Source organism: Lonchura striata, chromosome 2 (assembly GCF_050655825.1).
Source record: "Lonchura striata isolate lonStrDom1 chromosome 2, ASM5065582v1, whole genome shotgun sequence".
NCBI lineage: Eukaryota > Metazoa > Chordata > Aves > Passeriformes > Estrildidae > Lonchura > Lonchura striata.
Window position 1 is genome coordinate 126831990 of NC_140704.1, and position 18011 is coordinate 126850000.

General features: G+C 37.8%; 1 protein-coding gene across 5 annotated transcripts in view; it reads left to right on the forward strand.

Annotated features, from left to right (window-relative positions):
* Positions 1-18011, forward strand: part of ZFHX4 (zinc finger homeobox 4) — a 151743-nt gene that overhangs the window by 129309 nt on the left and 4423 nt on the right. For all 5 annotated transcript variants that reach the window (XM_021550550.4, XM_021550548.4, XM_085572269.1 and 2 more), the window contains exons 6-9: positions 3136-3269; positions 3426-3626; positions 6085-6202; positions 7025-12421. In XM_021550550.4, coding sequence (XP_021406225.2) covers positions 3136-3269; positions 3426-3626; positions 6085-6202; positions 7025-12421 — 5850 coding nt within the window. The remainder of the gene's footprint in view (positions 1-3135; positions 3270-3425; positions 3627-6084; positions 6203-7024; positions 12422-18011) is intronic.

An 18011-nucleotide genomic window follows, 5' to 3' on the forward strand; every position in this document is an offset into this window, starting at 1 on the left:
ATTTCATGGCACTTATTTATAATTAAACTTACTTTTTGAGCTAAATTTATTGAAATTGCATTATTCATCTAAAATAAGATGTGTATTTTATATTATAAAAAGAATTTCTGATATGTTTCACAATTGCAAAAAAAACCAAACCTACAAATAATGTGTCTCAAGAATAAAAGTTAGTATTTAAAACATGAGTAACAAGTCAGTATTTTCTTACAACTGCCTGGTAAGAATGGCATGGCAGTGGAACATGTAGTTATTAAAAGTGTATACAGCATGCTCAAGACCATAAGATTTTCTCTTCTCTTTCCCTCCTCCTTTGATACCATTTCTAGACCATAGGTGCTTACAGCTTTTCTACCAAAGTTCCCTAAAACTGTGAATTGAACATGGAAAGCAGAGTGTTGATATAGAGAGACAAGGAACTGAGTGATGGCAGCTGGACCAAAGTTGAACTCTGTTTTTGCCATGTTCACTGTGGCTTGGGTCTTCTCCATGTGCAGGGGCAAGTGACTCCCCTATGCCAGGGGCAAAATCATCCACCCTTTTTGTTTTCTTTAAAGCTCACCATACGTCCCAGACTCAGTTACATTACTATTGGCCAGATGCAACTTCAGTCATATAAGAAGTAGCAGTGCTTGAGGTTGAATAAATCCAGAGCCAAACGACAACAAAAACAACAAAGCCTTAGTAAACTTTGACAGTTTATATAAATATCATAGTAAACATTGTAAAAAGCTGTGCTTTGTTATGCATGTATTGACCCCAGCACAGTGTTTTATAACTCCACTGTTTTATTATATTAACCGCAAAAGAAATTTAACCAAAAAACCCCCCTTGTTTTTATAGAAACAAGAACTATGTGTTTCATGATTATTATAGGCCCTTTGAAGTAATTAAGTTATTCCATCCTGTGGTAGAAGCTGATGTGTAATAGCAACCTTGTGTGTGCCCAGGCACACACAGAGTGCGCTTCAAGATAAATTTCACTAGCAGTTTAATGTCACTGCCAAAACACAGATGCATTTTCACAAGTAAATTTTGAAGGAGAACTTGGTTTGTAATTTTTGTAACAAACATTTGAGAACAATCTAGTGGTATGGAGGGACTCTCTTAATATAGTATGTTACTTTTTTACTTCCCATAATTCTCATAGTTAAGATACTTAAATAATATGTAAATACAGATAGGTCAAAGAGTACTCTATTAGTAGTCATAAGGCAAAATGAGTAATAAAATGGTGCCTTATGTGATTTCATTACTTAAATTTTACCTTTAAGCATTCCTTTGGATTGTTGGCCCAACAGTGATTGAGCAGTCTAAAAGAGGCCTCCGAGATCTGTTCCTGAGAGTGCAAAAATTCAGAGGCCTCCAAAAAGGGACTTGTTCAGTTGATAAACAAATGATGATGAATTAAATATCATGAAAAAGGGGACTTGTTCATATGATAAACGTATGATGATGTACTGATGAATATATAAATCGGGAAATGCGGCAGGAATAAGCTTTAATTTGAGCTGGAACATGCAAAAATTACCAGGCTAAATTACATCAAAACAAATCATTAACAACTTAGGAATGAAAGTCAATGTGTGGGGAAATCACCATTAAGGTGGAAGTCATAAAATATGTTTTATGCTTGTTTGTTTTTTTATGTGTCCTTCAGAAAATGTCCCTGTATGATTCAGTGTTCAATTAGTTATTATTTTACCATGAGGATTTGGTGTTTACCTTGAAAACTGTTCTCTTATTTTGCTTCTCTTTAATGTTGTCCTTGTAAGATCAAATATTGCATAAAGTCCATATGAAAATAATGATAAAAAGTTCTTGAGTTTATGTTTTCTTTGTTCTTGTTTACTTTGTTGCCAAAATGTCCATGACCTTATTTTTAAATTAATCCTAGGTTATTGTGCAATGAGGTGCAATTTGTTCATTTATATGAACCTTATGTGGATTGAAAAAAATCAAGATAAATCTTCATGCACAGCATACAATCAGATTACCCCTGGACTATATATTTACGTTGGGTCTGATAGCAATCAATGGTTTAGCTTCATTGCATTTCAAGATGTATTTGCACCCAGTGTCCAGTGATAGTGTCCTCACCCTGGAAATAATTTAGTTGCAAATTGACTGGAAGATGGTGAAAATTGAAAGTTAAAATTAGAAATACTCATAATAAACAGCAGAAAAAAGGTCAGATGATGCCGCACTATGATGAGATTGGAATGGTTGGTAAATGAGGTTTTGTGTTTGTCGTGAGATGTATGTGACATGCCTACCCAATGCTCTTGTAATATCCAGCCTAGCAGAAGAGATTATCTGGCAAATTGACGCTGGAAAGAATTTTCTGATGGACTGGGAAATTAGAATTGCACTCTTTTCTTTGATGTGTGCAAGACTGGGCCACATTACATAGCTAGCTCAGGCATAATATTAAATACAGTATTTAATACTTAATAGTACAACTATCTATAGTAAACAATTATATTCTGGTTTTGATCACAAATGCCAGACTATAAAAATTCACAGTGTAAACATCTAAAGCAATCCCAAATGACTGATCTTTGTATATAATTAATATTAAGTTAGCTCTGAAATCCTATTCTCCACAGTATTTCTTTTAAAGCCTTGCTATATTTAGCTTCAGAATAGTAACCAGGCAGGACTTATCAAAACAGCACAATAATAATATTGCTCAGACAGTTTAGAAAAGAGAGAGGGTAATTAAACAGCAGCAAATTAATTATTTGGAAAACAGGCTTTTTAAGCAAAAGCTGATTTGTTTTAATGTAATAGACAAATTCATACTGAGCTAAAGAAAGAACATTATTGATTAATCTTTAAAGGCAACCTAGGGTTATCTAAACAGTAGAGAAGAGTCCATTTTTAAATGTATTTATAGAGTATCAAGAATAAAAGTGTATTTTCACCTTTGTGCTTACCAGACTTGTTTTATTCATCTGTGCTTACCAGACTTGTTTTATTCATCTTTACTTTTTCTCAGTGTTTAAAAAACAAGTAAGCAAACAAAAAAAAGACCCTCAAAGACAATACAGACCTTTGAAGTCAGAGCCTCTTTGTAAACCAGGATATTTTTAAGTTTAAAACATGTTCTCAAAAATTATGTTTTCAAAACAGGAATAGTCACACCAGAGAAGGAACCAAAAGCAAACACCGTGGTAGGGGCACAACAGCTTCTTCTGGCAAAAGAAGAGGATGGTGCAGCTAAAAAATCAAAGCCTCCAGAGGACAATAAATTTTGTCATGAGCAGGTAAAAGGAAATGTAACAATTTAATTGCATTCTAGAACTCTTTTTGAAATAACTCAAGAATGAAACAGAAATGATATGCTGTTAAAATAGCTATATCAGCAAGTTATAAAAAGCACATTGACTAATAGCCTGCATCTTAACTTGATTTTTTTTCAGTTCTATCAATGTCCTTATTGTAACTACAATGGTAGGGACCCAAATCGTATCCAGATGCATGTCCTGTCACAGCATTCAATGCAACCTGTAATCTGCTGCCCCCTCTGCCAAGATGTCCTCAGCAACAAAATGCATCTCCAGCTTCATTTGACCCATCTGCACAGTGTGTCCCCTGACTGTGTGGAGAAACTGCTCATGACAGTAAGTGCTCCAAATACTGATGCACATGTTACACAAACATACTTGGGCCTTGTGGGCAATGTATTTATTGTGACATAGTTTTCAGGAAGCCTAAGGAGAGGAGTGGGTCAGGACTCGGGTTCTCTTGTCAGCTCATCCAGTGACTGCTGTCCCTTGGGAAAATGGCTGAAGGTGGATTTCACAGATGCAAAAAGCCTTTGGTTTCTCACTGACATTAACCTTGAAAAAGTTAGACTAGTCCATATCACTAAGTGCATAGCTGAAAATTTGGTCTAATAATATCCAGGTCTCAGAGGTATTGTGACTTCTGTTTGTAAAGTAACAGGAACTCCCTGAAGAATGTAGTTCCCAAACGAAGAAGGATTCCTGTGTATACCTCTACTGTGCATTACATTATATGAAATTCACTGTAAAACAGCAGTTCAAACATCCATTCAAAACAACGTCAGTAAAAACACAATCAAGTCTTGTACTTATATGTTAATACAACATAAATTCAGTTAGAAAACAGACTTCCTAAGACAAACTGGCTCTGCTTGTCCTGTCTTCTTAGATGGAAATGTACTTGGAAATCTCAGTGATCCAGCTCCTTAAGTATTTACTTCTGTATCCATAAATTATTCCTTCATTTGTATAGGTGTGGTTGCAAATCCACCACCTCATTCCCAACTAAAGTGTTAAAAATATTAGAAAGAAGAGACCTCTTAACTGAAGGTCTAGAGTTCCTTGTGCTTAGAGCTGGGGAGTAAATACATACTTGGGGAACTTCTTTTCTTTTCCTTGGTTTTCTACTAATTATAGCTCTGACAGATCATGTAATTTTGGCCCACTGGAAGGAAAATGCAGTAGAAATTCAACTTTCAAAGACCCTTTTAGGAAAATGGTAAAATATGGAAACATCTGCCCCTCCATATTGACCAGCATTAGCTTTTTTCTCAAGTTCTTCCTGATTCCCTCTATGCTGATAATGACGCAACTTTGAAATCTTTCCTCATCAGGTGCTAGGGAGTTGTCCCAATGTTTCTGAGAGGGGAAAAACCCCAATGTTTCCCAGAGAAAAGATTGTAAAACATAATCTTCATAATTGAAATTGTCATCATTGCTTACACTAATATGCTCTGTCCATAACTGAACCGTCTGACAAAAAAAGTAAATACTATTTATAGCAATTTTTTTTTTCTTCTGGGACATTTACTGTTCTCTACATAAGTTCTTTTAAAAGACCTTCCCTACCAAGTAAACTCAAAATCATTAGTCCTATAAGAGGATGCTATTAATGCCATGCTTAAATCACAAATTTACTAAACCCAGGTGGGTTTTTTTTAAATGTCTAGATTTTTTCAAGAGGCAATTTATGTATGTGTATATATATATATATACGTATATATATATATATATATATATATATATATATATATATATATACATATATATATATATACATATATATATGTGTATATATATATATATATATATATATTCTTATGCATCCAATGTTAGAGGAACAAAAGATATTTCTACTCATAGCTCGTAATGAATGTAGCTTTCATTATTTATTTACAATTCAAAAATCTCTTCTGTGGATAATCTTTTTACTTCTGTATGAAGGAAGTCCTATCCTTCTGTTAGAGATGAGGAGCTGCAGCACAATCTGTACTGATTTACCCAAGATTCTTTAGACAGAATCTGGCAGTGAAGGAGCTTGAACTTAAACTTGCTAAGTCTTAATAGGACAATCCTATATTTCTGATATGAATTTGTTTTAAAGATCAAAGTAAAATAAAAACATGAAATGTTGAGCAAGTTGATATTCATATCAACTTAGCTAAACTGAATACTACCAGATTAAAAGTACATCCTTCAAAGATTTCTGTCTATAATTTGAAAGCGTAACTCAACAGATAAAGCAATCTGATGATGATACATAAGAAATTGAAGTCAAGAAAGAGAAAAAAATCTAATTTTAAATAGAAATAAATTGTTACTTCCCTTCTGAAATAAACTTCATTTTCTTTCAAAGATCACGGAATGTCCACCATTTGTGTAAAAAAAATACAGGTGAAGAAAAGTGGGAATGCCCTCAGGAAAAGACTGACTGGTGACCGTATCTCAACATGATCTCTGTCTTTGGAGGATACCCTAGGAGAATTCCTCTGATAAATCAAATTATCCTGGCAAAGTCAGCAAAACCTTCTTTGTGGTGATACTGAGACAAATTAAATATTGAATGCATGTAGTTCTATAGCAGCCCCTTGTTGTGGATTATTTTGAGTTGATTCTCCACCAAGATGCTCTGGATTATTATTTCTCAGAAATCATAATCAAGGACTGAATAAAGATCTTGATTCTGACAGTCATCCAGATATGGTGGATCTTTTGAATTATAATTTCAAACTGTTGTATACTATTAAATAGTGGGACTTCTTCTGTAATAATACCATATTCTTGGTTTTCAAAGGTTCCTGTACCAGATGTCATGATGCCCAATAGTATGCTATTGCCAGCAGCTGCTTCAGAGAAATCTGAACGTGACACACCTGCAACCATTACAGCTGAGGGATCTGGGAAGTATCCAGGTATGCAAGAAAAAGCCCAGACATGTAAAAGCTAGGTATTGGTAAGTTAGAAATAAAACTATTGTTACTTAGTAAAGGGAGTCTTTTTCTGGCTTGCTTATAGCCACAGAGATTAAAAAAAAAATAGCAAGGAGTCTGAATTTGGCTGAGCTAGTAGAAAGTACATGTATGCCAGACTCCTTGCTTTTGGTGGAGGTAAAATCAAACAGCAGTGCCATGCCACAAAGAGGGCAAGATCCTCCTTGTTTAACTAGCAAATAAGACCCAATCCCAAAAGACAGTGGCACTTTCACCATCAATCAGGAATGTTGGGTAAGTGATTTTGTCTTCATTTCCAGTAGCAGGTTTCTGATCCTGGACACTTACTGTATTATGCACTGGGAAATTTTCCTAGTTGTCACAGCACGCTCCTTCCTCTCTTCTCTGACTACTATCATACTCTTTCTAATCATCTGTCCTACCTGTTGTCCCCATTTTTCTACTCTTTCCCTCTTTCCTATTCTTTATTTCCTTTTTTTGTTTCATGCTGCTATTGTACCAATCAGCTCCTACCTTCTGGTGAAGAAAAGCCCTATGCCACTACTCGGCCAGATGCCACTGCCAATCTGATCATTGTGTATGGGTTTTATTCCTTTTTTTTTAAACTCCTGTTTGTCCTGCCCACTTTATTTTCTGGGACAAGGACAGGTTGTTACATTTTGCTAAGCTGACACATGGCATACCAGGTGCCTTTCTTGATTTCTGATGAAAAAATAAATTAAAATGAATACTGTGTGCTTTCTCTTCTAGTTGTGTAAAAGACACTTCACTTTCTCTAACTAGGTGAAAGTCCTGTGGATGAGAAAAGTACCCCTGGGATCGATGAATCAAAAACTGGAATGGAAGTTAAGACTGAGGAACAGAAGCCACCTAAGGAATCTGCTGAAACACCAGATTGGAATAAGAGCAGCAGTAAAGATGTAAAGACCACTGACTCTGTGACAGACCAGCTAAATGAGCAGCAGAAGAAGCAACAGCTGTCTGTCTCTGACCGCCATGTCTATAAGTACCGCTGTAACCATTGTAGCTTGGCTTTTAAGACTATGCAGAAGCTTCAGATACATTCCCAGTACCATGCTATTCGGGCAGCTACCATGTGTAGCCTTTGCCAACGTAGCTTCCGTACATTCCAGGCTTTAAAAAAACACTTGGAAGCAGGCCACCCTGAACTCAATGAAGCTGAACTTCAGCAGCTGTGTGCATCTTTACCTGTCAATGGTGAACTGTGGGGAGAAAGTGAAAGTATGGCACAAGACGATCATGCACTAGAACAGGAAATAGAAAGAGATTATGAGATGGACCAGGAAGGTAAAGCAAGTCCTGTAGGAAGTGATAGTAGCTCTATTCCAGATGATATGGGCTCGGAACCAAAGCGGACCTTACCTTTTAGAAAAGGGCCAAATTTTACTATGGAAAAATTTCTAGATCCATCTCGCCCATACAAGTGTACAGTGTGTAAAGAGTCTTTCACTCAAAAGAACATTCTCTTGGTCCACTATAACTCAGTATCCCATCTGCATAAACTCAAAAAAGTTTTGCAGGAAGCATCAAGTCCTGTCCCTCAAGAAACCAACAGCAGCACTGACAACAAACCCTACAAGTGCAGCATTTGCAATGTTGCATATAGCCAAAGTTCTACATTGGAAATCCATATGAGATCTGTGCTTCATCAGACAAAGGCAAGGGCTGCAAAACTAGAACCAAGTGGTAATATGAGTGGTGGTAATAGTGTTGCAGGGAATGTGAATAGCCCCAGCCAAGGAATGCTAGAATCTGTGAGCTTACCAGCAGTTAACAGCAAAGAAACACATTTAGATGCCAAAGAATTAAATAAAAAGCAAGCTTCTGAATTAATTTCTGCTCAACCTACGCATCACCCACCCCAGTCACCAGCACAACTGCAAATGCAACTACAGCATGAACTGCAACAACAAGCTGCATTCTTTCAACCGCAATTTCTAAATCCAGCTTTTTTGCCTCACTTTCCAATGACACCAGAAGCACTGCTCCAATTTCAACAGCCTCAGTTCCTTTTCCCATTCTATATACCTGGGACAGAATTTAGCTTGACCCCAGATCTGGGTCTGCCTGGTTCTGCCACATTTGGTATGCCTGGGATGGCTGGTATGACAGGATCACTGCTTGAAGATTTGAAGCAGCAGATACAAACTCAGCACCATGTTGGCCAAACCCAGCTACAGATACTGCAGCAACAGGCACAACAGTATCAGTCCACCCAACCCCAACTTCAGTCCCAAAAGCAGCAGCAGCAAAGTAGTAAGCTGATGAAAGCAGAGCAAAATACCTTAGTAAGTACAGACTGCCAGCTGATAAAGGATATGTCATCATATAAGGAGTCAGAAGAAGTTTCTGAAAAACATGAGAAGCCAAAGCAAGAATTTACTAATGAGAATGAAGGACTAAAAGAAAACAAAGATATGAAGAAGCCAAAATCCTCAGAACCGTCCATCCCACCACCCAGAATAGCTTCTGGAGCAAGGGGAAATGCAGCCAAAGCTTTGCTAGAGAACTTTGGGTTTGAGTTAGTTATCCAATACAATGAGAACAGACAGAAAGTGCAGAAAAAAAGCAAGACTGGGGATGGTGAAAACACAGACAAACTGGAGTGTGGTACCTGCAGTAAGCTTTTTTCCAACATTCTTATTTTGAAGAGTCATCAAGAACATGTGCATGGACATTTTTTTCCATATGGAGCATTAGAAAAATTTGCCCGACAGTACAGGGAGGCATATGACAAACTTTATCCAATTTCTCCATCTTCTCCAGAAACGCCACCGCCTCCGCCACCACCTCCACCGCCACCTCCTCCTCCTCCTCCTCCAACTCCTTCTCAGCCTTCTTCAGCTGGATCTGGAAAAATTCAAAACACAGCTCCCACACCTTTGCAGGCCCCACCACCTACACCTCCACCACCACCGCCTCCACCACCACCTCCACCTCCTCCACCACCACCACCATCAGCCCCACCTCAAGTCCAGCTTCCCGTTTCACTTGATCTCCCACTTTTTCCTCCAATTATGATGCAGCCAGTGCAACACCCTGCACTGCCTCCTCAGCTTGCCCTCCAACTGCCACCAATGGATACTTTATCTGCCGATCTTACCCAGCTTTGCCAGCAGCAGCTGGGGTTAGATCCCAATTTCCTGCGGCACTCTCAGTTCAAGCGTCCACGTACAAGAATCACAGATGACCAATTAAAAATCTTGCGGGCTTATTTTGATATTAACAATTCTCCAAGTGAAGAGCAGATTCAAGAAATGGCTGAGAAATCTGGTCTTTCTCAGAAGGTTATCAAGCACTGGTTTCGAAATACGCTGTTTAAAGAACGACAGAGAAATAAGGATTCACCATATAATTTCAGCAATCCTCCTATAACAGTGTTGGAAGATATCAGAATAGATCCCCAACCTTCAGCTGTAGAGCCCTACAAGTCTGATGCCTCTTTCAGCAAGAGGTCATCCAGGACTCGGTTTACTGACTACCAGCTTCGTGTCCTCCAAGACTTCTTTGATACAAATGCTTATCCAAAGGATGATGAAATAGAACAGCTTTCAACTGTACTTAACTTACCTACTCGAGTTATTGTCGTATGGTTCCAAAATGCACGACAAAAAGCTCGCAAAAGTTACGAGAATCAAGCTGAAACTAAAGACAATGAGAAAAGGGAACTGACAAATGAGCGTTACATCCGAACCAGTAACATGCAGTATCAGTGCAAAAAGTGCAGTGTGGTTTTTCCCAGGATCTTTGATTTAATTACACACCAGAAGAAGCAGTGTTATAAAGACGAAGATGATGATGCTCAAGATGAAAGCCAAACTGAAGACTCTATGGATGCCTCTGATCAAACAGTATATAAGAACTGTACAGTTTCTGGCCAAAATGACTCATCAAAAAGCTTGACAGTCACAGCAGCAAGCTCTGGCTCTGGTTCTAGTACTCCTTTGATTCCATCACCCAAACCTGAACCTGAGAAGGCTTCTCCTAAACCAGAGTCCACAGAAAAGCCAAAACAAAATGAAACCGCTTCTAAGCAAACAGATACAACTTCCCAAAGCATCAAACCAGTACAGTCTACTCCAGTAACATCTTCTGACCCTCAGCCCTCAGCCTCCCAACCACCGCAACAAAAGCAATCCCAGATTGTAGGGAGACCTCCTTCTGCATCACAAAACACACCTGTTCCTTCCAGCCCTTTGCCAATTTCAATGACTTCTCTACAGAACAGTCTACCTCCTCAGTTATTACAGTATCAGTGTGATCAGTGTACAGTTGCCTTTCCAACTCTAGAACTTTGGCAAGAGCACCAGCACATGCATTTCCTAGCAGCTCAAAACCAATTTCTTCACTCACAGTTTTTAGAAAGACCAATGGATATGCCCTACATGATATTTGACCCAAATAATCCTTTGATGACTGGACAGTTACTTAACAGTTCTCTTGCTCAGATGCCACCACAAACTGGTTCATCGCATACAGCACACCCTGCTACAGTTTCTGGTTCCCTGAAACGGAAACTAGATGATAAAGAAGACAATAACTGTAGTGAGAAGGAGGGAGGAAACAGTGGAGAAGATCAACATCGTGATAAGCGTTTAAGAACTACAATTACTCCAGAGCAGCTGGAAATACTCTACGAAAAGTACCTGCTAGATTCCAATCCCACCAGAAAGATGCTAGATCATATTGCACGTGAAGTGGGACTGAAAAAGAGAGTTGTACAAGTCTGGTTTCAGAACACAAGAGCTCGGGAAAGAAAGGGACAGTTCCGTGCAGTTGGTCCAGCCCAGTCCCACAAAAGATGTCCTTTTTGTCGAGCTCTGTTTAAAGCAAAATCTGCTTTAGAAAGTCACATTCGCTCTCGACATTGGAATGAAGGAAAACAGGCCGGCTATAGTTTGCCGCCAAGTCCTTTGATATCAAATGAAGATGGAGGAGAAAGTCCACAAAAATACATATTTTTTGATTACCCATCACTGTCATTAACAAAAACTGAATTATCAAGTGAAAATGAATTAGCCTCCACTGTATCGACCCCTGTTAGCAAAACTGCAGAAATGTCACCGAAGAATCTTTTAAGTCCTTCTTCTTTTAAAGCAGAGTCTAGTGAGGATATAGAAAATTTGAATGCCCCTCCTGCTGACTCTGGATATGATCAAAACAAGACTGACTTTGATGAAACTTCATCAATTAATACAGCAATTAGTGATGCCACAACAGGGGATGAGGGAAACAATGAAATGGAAAGCACAACTGGCAGTTCAGGGGATGCAAAACCTGCATCACCCCCCAAAGAACCAAAACCGCTTGTGAACGACACACTACCAAAAGCAGCAACTACACCTACAAATGAGAATACAGATGATAAATTTATCTTTTCCCTAACAAGCCCTTCAATACACTTCAGTGAAAAAGATGGCGACCATGACCAAAGTTACTACATTACTGATGACCCTGATGATAATGCCGACCGCAGTGAAACTTCAAGCATAGCTGATCCAAGTTCACCTAACCCATTTGGAGCTAGCAATCCCTTTAAATCCAAAAACAGTGATCGGCCAGGCCACAAACGTTTCCGAACACAAATGAGTAACCTTCAGCTTAAAGTTCTCAAGGCTTGCTTTAGTGACTACCGGACTCCAACCATGCAAGAATGTGAAATGCTAGGGAATGAGATTGGTCTGCCCAAGCGTGTGGTTCAGGTTTGGTTTCAGAATGCCCGGGCTAAAGAAAAGAAATTCAAAATTAACATAGGGAAGCCATTCATGATAAATCAGACTGGACCTGATGGGACAAAGCCAGAATGTTCTCTATGTGGCGTGAAATATTCTGCACGTTTGTCCATAAGAGATCATATCTTTTCCAAACAGCATATTACAAAAGTGAGAGAAACTGTGGGAAGTCAGCTAGACCGGGAGAAAGATTATTTAGCTCCTACAACGGTTAGACAGCTGATGGCACAGCAAGAGTTGGATCGCATAAAGAAGGCTACTGATGTGCTAGGATTAACAGTACAGCAGCCAGGCATGATGGACAGCAGTTCTCTTCATGGTATCAGTTTGCCAGCAGCTTATCCAGGACTCCCTGGCCTTCCTCCTGTTCTTCTGCCTGGAATGAATGGTCCATCCTCCTTACCTGGATTTCCACAAAGTTCAAACAGTAAGTCTATAAGGGGATGATTTTATTAATCTGATCATCTTGCACAGTCACCATCCCCTTCTAAGACAAAGGATATCATGCATTCATATCATGCTTGTTAGACTTGTGTGAATAGCTAATAAGTACTTCTATGGGGTATACTGAATGCATTTCTCTAATGATGATGTAGCCTGGATGATACATCTGACTTTTCCAATAAAAAAAAAAAAAAGAAAAAAAAAAAGATAAATGGTTTTAGCCAATACTAGGTTTTTCTAACAAAAGCAATAAAAATATATAATTGTTATACTTATTTGCTTGTTTTGAATGATACTCCTTTAGTCACAACATGGGTTAGAATTTTGTATGTAATTTTTTGTATGCAAATATTTAATGTAATATCTCATTAAGCATAAAATAGATTCTCACATTGTCAGTTCATCAGGAAATTGGTTCATCCCTTAGATCACTCCAATCTGTTGTTTAATACAGAATAAATATTTCATATAAATGCTGCCCAGGACCCTCTATTATATTTCTGACTAAGGCAGTTTCAATTGTAATCTAAATTCCAGTTTATAAAGTCATTACAGACGTATACCTCTTCATCTGGGCTTGTACTTTTAACAGAACACCTAGCTCGTTTTACTGACACTTTTGACTCTCATTGACTCTGGGTTTTTCTCATGTTGGAAAGCATTCCCTCTTTTCACTGATGTTAAGGAGCCGAGTTTTCTGCAGCTGGAATTTTTTAGTCCTCAAAGAATGAACCTAATGTGTTTCTTGAAGTAGGCTCTGGTTTTGCACTCTAGGTTCACTTGACTGCAGCCTTGCAGACTGAAGCTCTCCTTGCAGACAGTCATCTTCTAATTTTGCATATTCATATCAAATATGTGCACAGAAGAGTTAGAAAGGTAATTAAGACCCCTCACCTCATGTTATCCAGTAATCCCACTTGCTGTTGATCTCTGAACTTTGTTTTAGAAAGCAACACACTTGGGCAAGTAAAATTAAGTCTTAATCACCAGTGTTATTAGACTTACTGAGACTGTAGCATTGTCTTCTCTACTACCCAGGTCTCCTTTGATTGATGATGATCATGTTATTGTTTCTCTAAGTGGTGGTCAAAGCATCTTGTTTTTCTCTTCATTGGATCAGAGAGGCTTTCCTTCCACAATGGAGTCTCTGGCTGAGTGCCCTCTGGCTTTTGTCAAACAGTTATTGGCACAGAGATTGCATATAAAGGAAATATAAAGTTGCTGTATTTCCTTCTTAATGGCATACAGCGTCCCGATCCTAAAATGGCTGGTTGTTGTTCATTAAAATTATAGAAATGGTTTCTCTATATAACTTTGCTAAATAGCTTTGGCTAGGTTGCCCTTCAGGTAAAAAGGGCTTCAGAAAACTGAGGATTTGTCTGTCTTGCTCAAAGAATTGCTTGGATATATATTCTTTTAGTCCAATACCAGGAAGTTCCCATGCAAAGTGTGTCTGGGGAATGGTCTTGGACCCATGGACCCACCCTCTAAGCTGTGCTCAGAAGTTATTTAGGAGGAGGCTAGTTGGCCTAGGCCAAAACAGTGTCCACAACTGTTCTTTAAATTTAAATAAGGTTTTCTCTCAGTTTCTGGGAAATGTTCCCTGATACTCTTTAACTCACTGGTACTAGTGTAGCCTCAAAGTCTGTAAATTGTCCTGTTAATAATACAAAAGGCATTATTAGAGGCCAACTGTTCCATAACAATTCCATATTGAAATTTTCTAATTTCCACCAAACACCTCTTCTTTGATATCATGCACAGTGCGCTGCCAATTGAGATTCATTTTTACCCTCTTTCATCTTTCATTTTCTTAAGGTTAATTAGCCCATTGTGGGCAAAGCCCACTGTGTAAACCAGCTGCTAGAATGTTGTTGTTAACTTCCTCTTCTGCCATATGCTAAACAGCCCCTACATCCCCCTTTTGTTGCCTGGAAAATACTTGCATACATAAATCTCCATTCCCTAATGATACATAATGGAGCAGTGATAGCAAGTGGAAAGAAAAAAAGTAAGAGAGATTATTTTAATCATTCATCATAGAAAAACAGTAATGTACTTAGATGTGCTCCAGTATATGCTCAACACTAGTATTTTCTGCACCTAATTAACCCATTTCTATTTTCTTCTCTACCCTGCTCTGTCTGATAGCTCACATTCATATTTGATGCTAAGAATCATTTAAGTATCTTTTTGGAAGCAAGCTTCCAAGTAAGCTTTTCCTTGGCTATGGTTCTTCTTGCAGCGTGTATATTTTCTGCGAGCAGGACAATTGCTCTGCATCATTCTTTTCATGAAGGATTTGCTGAAGCTCCCATCCAGTTCAAGTCTGCTTTTTGTGAATTCCTCTGCAAGTGTGTAATTTCTTCTCTCTAGGACCCAAACCCAAAAATGTACTTCAGAAGAAGCCTCTCTGGGATCCCTTATATTGAAGTATTTACTTGCTTTTACTGATGCTTACAGGGTTGATAACTGTTTTTCCTGTAGCAAAGCCCATTCATTGTCCTACATTTTTGTTTAAGGGACAATGTTAACATTAGTAACTCTAGTAATTAGATCCTCAAGTTGAAAGAATGTGTTTACTCAGACAAAGAACTGTTAAAATGTAATTGTAAACATAATACTTAAAATTCTCCTTTGTGCTTTGCTTTCCTAATTCTAGACAGAGAAGTAGCAGTGATTAGTTTCACTGGTTAATACAAGTTTATAAGAGATTTTATTTTCATGTTTGACAATCCAGTATTTTTTATGGATTTCCAAAATGCAGAAAACCCAGCTAAAGTCTGCAAAATACTATGCTTTTTAAAATGCAGTATTTGCTTTTACAAAAGGTTGGAAATGGAACATATGAAAATAATACTAATTCACAAAAGATGAAATGATTCAAACTACAGTTCATTTTATCTTCTTTATATAGTGCTTACAATAGATTATTACTTGTGAATATTAAATTTTGCAAAATAAGATAGCTTCATTTCTGAATAAAAGGATATATTAACTTTACATTCCATTATTTTGTTCTTAAACAAGTAGGTTTTAATGTCAGAATTATTGTGTGGTTCTGAGATTATGTGTCACAATCCTCTCACCTGTGGGATACGTTTTTCTAGATAATGTAATTTTACCATCTTATGGGTATCAAATGCTGAGCAAGGTCTGAAAATTACTGCAGTGTTTGCTCAGCATAATTCCCAATAAGGAGTTATCTGGTGGAATTCTAATTCATACAGAATTTTAGTTCCAGCTCATCTTTGTTCTTCAAGCTTCTTCTTATTTTCTAGGTGACTGTAGATAGAAGAGTTCACCTGCTGTTTTCAGCTGTTCTTAAAATTCACATTCTCTTTTTCCTTAGCTTTGTGTTTTGCCTATGATCCCTTGCAGAAAGCTAGTGCTTCATCTTGCTTCTAGCTATTGATATTGGTTCTATGAACCTTTTAATGTCATCATCATTACCATAGGTTCTTTGCACATCACTTAAGCCTGGGCTACCTTGAAGATTCACAGCAGCTTTTTCCAAGAATGCACACATCACTGGGTAATATGTACTTAGTGGGTTTTGAAATCTTATCAAGAGAGAAATTTGATTCAGCAGCAATGGCTTTCATTAGTGCATTGAATTCTGTTCTCTGTTTGCTTTTGGCCCATTGGTAGCAGTTTCATTTTTATATTTTTAACTCTCCAATTCCTCCAACTAAAAGAGAAGTCTCTCCTCTTTGATAGTCACTTTAAAATAATTAGCAGGATTAGAATGTTTGTTCATGATTAGTGCATTTTCCACTCTATATCTCATGTCTGTAAATCAAGTACTAGTTTAATCAGGTTTTTTAATTTAGTTTTGTAAACCCTCATTCCACATTTACCTTCCAATAAAACAAGTGGATTGCACTGTTCTAAAGCAATCTGTCTGGATATTTCACTGAATATGTGTATTTCAACTAAATTCCAAAGAATATCTGGAAAATGGAGTAGATCTTGCCTGATCTAGGCATCCTCCCTGTGATTAGACTGAAGACGTCAAATTGTACAAGAGTTGAAGAGGTTGAGAATAAAATGAAATTGGAAAAAATCCTAAGTAGGTGGCAAGCCCAAATAACCATGACAAAGCTGAGGCAACAGTTCACATTAACTGTATCATGCATGTGTTTTCCATCTACACTATTTATAATTTCATATATTTTCAGCAGGCTCCGCACACAATTGCCAGTTACTTTCTGTTGGAAACAGAGGAGCAAGTAATAGCATCTTCAATGTTATTGTGCACTAACTCTAGCAATTACCCACTTTTTAATTATAGCTGTTGTGACTTGTTTCACTGTGCTATCTAATTCGCACTCACAATGCATTTTAACTCCTTAGCGTTTAAATAGGACTAATGACACAGTGACAAACATTAAATGGCCTCTTTGTTAAATCTGATAATTATTCTTTTTGAATCCTAATTGCTTGATTCTTAAGTAACGCTAAGCACCTGGATATTGATGATTTAAACATTATTCTTGTTCACTCCATTAGTGCTTCCTTGTGGCTAATACCTATCTAGCCTCCATTACAGGGCCTGCATTTATTGTTCTCTTATCCATGCACTAGTAGACTGCTCCTGACATAACTTCACTTTTACAGTTCTGTGTGCATGATGCACTTTGTGTGCTCTTTTCTCTAGAAAACTGACTTGCCTGAAAAAACGACAATGGGTGTAATGTACAGCCTCTTACAGTCAGTCGCCTTTTCTACCCTGTGCCATCATTTAATTTTCTGACTGACTATACATCTCACAGAAGTTGCTTTTTAATAGACTGTTACCAGCCACTGCACTATATCTGGTACTTGAAACAGAAAAGATTTCTTCCATTAAATTATGAGGCATACTTCTTGTGTGTATGCACCCTCCAGACCGAACCAGTCCATCCTTAGGTTGCTTTCTCTCATGAGGTGGAGGACGTCATGCCTGCATGCTTCAAGTAAACCAAGAACAGCAGTGTTCCTCTGTTAAAGTACTTTAGTGCTATTATGCTTATTTCCCAGCAAAGACTGCATTGACCTGATTGTTGTGGTAAAGAAAAACTCAACTCTGAAAAATGAAAATGTAAGCTGTGTGGTGTCCCAGTAATGAATAGCATTGACCTGATTGCTGTTAGTTTTTTGAATGGTCATTTCCTGTTGATATTTACTTACCTAAACATCTATCTTTATTATTATTGCATTTCCCCCCAGCAATTTGGATAAAGATTCCTTTTTATTTGAGATCTAATTACTTGTAGTGAGCACCATAATTACCAGGTTTCTTAGGTGAAGGATGTGTGGGTTATATCATCCCAGAGGCATGATAAAAATTAGTTAAAATGAACAACAAAGTAGAGATCTCTTAAAGTATCAATTAGAGGGAAGCACTCTCACGGTGCTTAATGCTTCTTTTCTAATAATCTACTACTGAGCCTACAGAAGAAAATGAGCAAAAAAAAAGGAGAGTACTATGTCTCCAGGTATAAATCTGATCCTGCCAATGGAGCTGGGTTGACTTTCACTGCCTTTTGTAGGACTGTCCTATAGGCAGAGGTTCATGTTTGACACCCATG